General features: G+C 58.7%; 1 protein-coding gene across 1 annotated transcript; it reads left to right on the top strand.

The window, feature by feature from the left end:
* Positions 1 to 172: 172 nt before the first annotated feature.
* On the top strand, positions 173 to 1,833 carry MONBRDRAFT_22517 (uncharacterized protein; the record flags this gene model as incomplete). Its single annotated transcript, XM_001742366.1, has 2 exons — positions 173 to 624; positions 744 to 1,833. 2 exons carry the CDS (start codon positions 173 to 175, stop codon positions 1,831 to 1,833), a joined length of 1,542 nt encoding a protein of 513 aa, XP_001742418.1.
* Positions 1,834 to 2,103: the final 270 nt, after the last annotated feature.

Raw genomic sequence — 2,103 nt, forward strand, 5'->3', positions numbered from 1 at the left:
GGAGATCAGGCCCAAGCAGATCAGGCCCGAGCAGATCAGGCCCGAACAGATCAGGTCTAAGCAGTTCAGGCCCGAGCAGATCAGGTCCAAGGAGATCAGGCCCAAGCAGATCAGGCCCGAGCAGATCAGGCCCGACAAGGACAGGCCCGACAAGGACGGGCCCGACAAGGACATGCCCGAGCAGATCAGGCGCAAGCAGATCAGGCCCGAACAGATCAGGTCTAAGCAGTTCAGGCGCAAGCAGATCAGGCCCGAACAGATCAGGTCTAAGCAGTTCAGGCCCGAGCAGATCAGGTCCAAGGAGATCAGGCCCAAGCAGATCAGGCCCGAGCAGATCAGGCCCGAGCAGATCAGGCCCGAGCAGATCAGGCCCGAGCAGATCAGGCCCGAGCAGAACAGGCCCAAGCAGATCAGACCCGAGCAGATCAGGCCCGAGCAGATCAGGCCCAAGCAGATCAGGCCCAAGCAGATCAGGCCCGAGCAGATCAGGCCTAAGCAGATCAGGCCCGACAAGGACAGGCCCGACAAGGACGGGCCCGACAAGGACATGCCCGAGCAGATCAGGCGCAAGCAGATCAGGCCCGAACAGATCAGGTCTAAGCAGTTCAGGCCCGAGCAGATCAGGTCCGAGGAGATCAGGCCCAAGCAGATCAGGCCCGAGCAGATCAGGCCCGAGCAGATCAGGCCTAAGCAGATCAGGCCCGACAAGATCAGGCCCGACAAGACGGGCCCGACAAGGACAGGCCCGAGCAGATCAGGCGCAAGCAGATCAGGCCCGAACAGATCAGGTCTAAGCAGTTCAGGCCCGAGCAGATCAGGTCCAAGGAGATCAGGCCCAAGCAGATCAGGCCCGAGCAGATCAGGCCCGAACAGATCAGGTCTAAGCAGTTCAGGCCCGAGCAGATCAGGTCCAAGGAGATCAGGCCCAAGCAGATCAGGCCCGAGCAGATCAGGCCCGAACAGATCAGGTCTAAGCAGTTCAGGCCCGAGCAGATCAGGTCCAAGGAGATCAGGCCCAAGCAGATCAGGCCCGAGCAGATCAGGCCCGACAAGGACAGGCCCGACAAGGACGGGCCCGACAAGGACATGCCCGAGCAGATCAGGCGCAAGCAGATCAGGCCCGAACAGATCAGGTCTAAGCAGTTCAGGCGCAAGCAGATCAGGCCCGAACAGATCAGGTCTAAGCAGTTCAGGCCCGAGCAGATCAGGTCCAAGGAGATCAGGCCCAAGCAGATCAGGCCCGAGCAGATCAGGCCCGAGCAGATCAGGCCCGAGCAGATCAGGCCCGAGCAGATCAGGCCCGAGCAGAACAGGCCCAAGCAGATCAGACCCGAGCAGATCAGGCCCGAGCAGATCAGGCCCAAGCAGATCAGGCCCAAGCAGATCAGGCCCGAGCAGATCAGGCCTAAGCAGATCAGGCCCGACAAGGACAGGCCCGACAAGGACGGGCCCGACAAGGACATGCCCGAGCAGATCAGGCGCAAGCAGATCAGGCCCGAACAGATCAGGTCTAAGCAGTTCAGGCCCGAGCAGATCAGGTCCAAGGAGATCAGGCCCAAGCAGATCAGGCCCGAGCAGATCAGGCCCGAGCAAATCAGGCCCGAGCAGATCACGCCCGAGCAGATCAGGCCCAAGCAGATTAGGCCTAAGCAGATCAGGCCCGAGAAGATCAGGCCCGAGCAGATCAGGCCCAAGCACATCAGGCCCGAGCAGATCAGGCCCGAGCAGATCAGGCCCAAGGCGATCAGGCCCAAGGCGATCAGGCCCAAGCAGATCAGGCCCAAGCAGATCAGGCCCAAGCAGATCAGGCCCGAGCAGATAATAATAAATTAGGTGTTTGAACCTCAGAGCTGAAAGCAAAGCTGTGCAACCCCGACATCAACATCACAAGGGCACGCAAAACAACACAAGAGAACAAGTTACATTCGGCACGCAAAACAACACAAGAGAACAAGTTACATTCGCTGGCTTTTATCATGCCAAGAAGTACAAGCGCGAAGAATCCTGCACATAGAAACAAAAATCGTACAAAACGACCAAGTATAACCAGAGATCAAACACAAGACACCCAAAAGGGCAGTCACACATCACAAGTATAAGCCA

This window comes from Monosiga brevicollis, genomic scaffold, assembly GCF_000002865.3.
Source record: "Monosiga brevicollis MX1 MONBRscaffold_2 genomic scaffold, whole genome shotgun sequence".
Taxonomy (NCBI): Eukaryota; class Choanoflagellata; order Craspedida; family Salpingoecidae; genus Monosiga; species Monosiga brevicollis.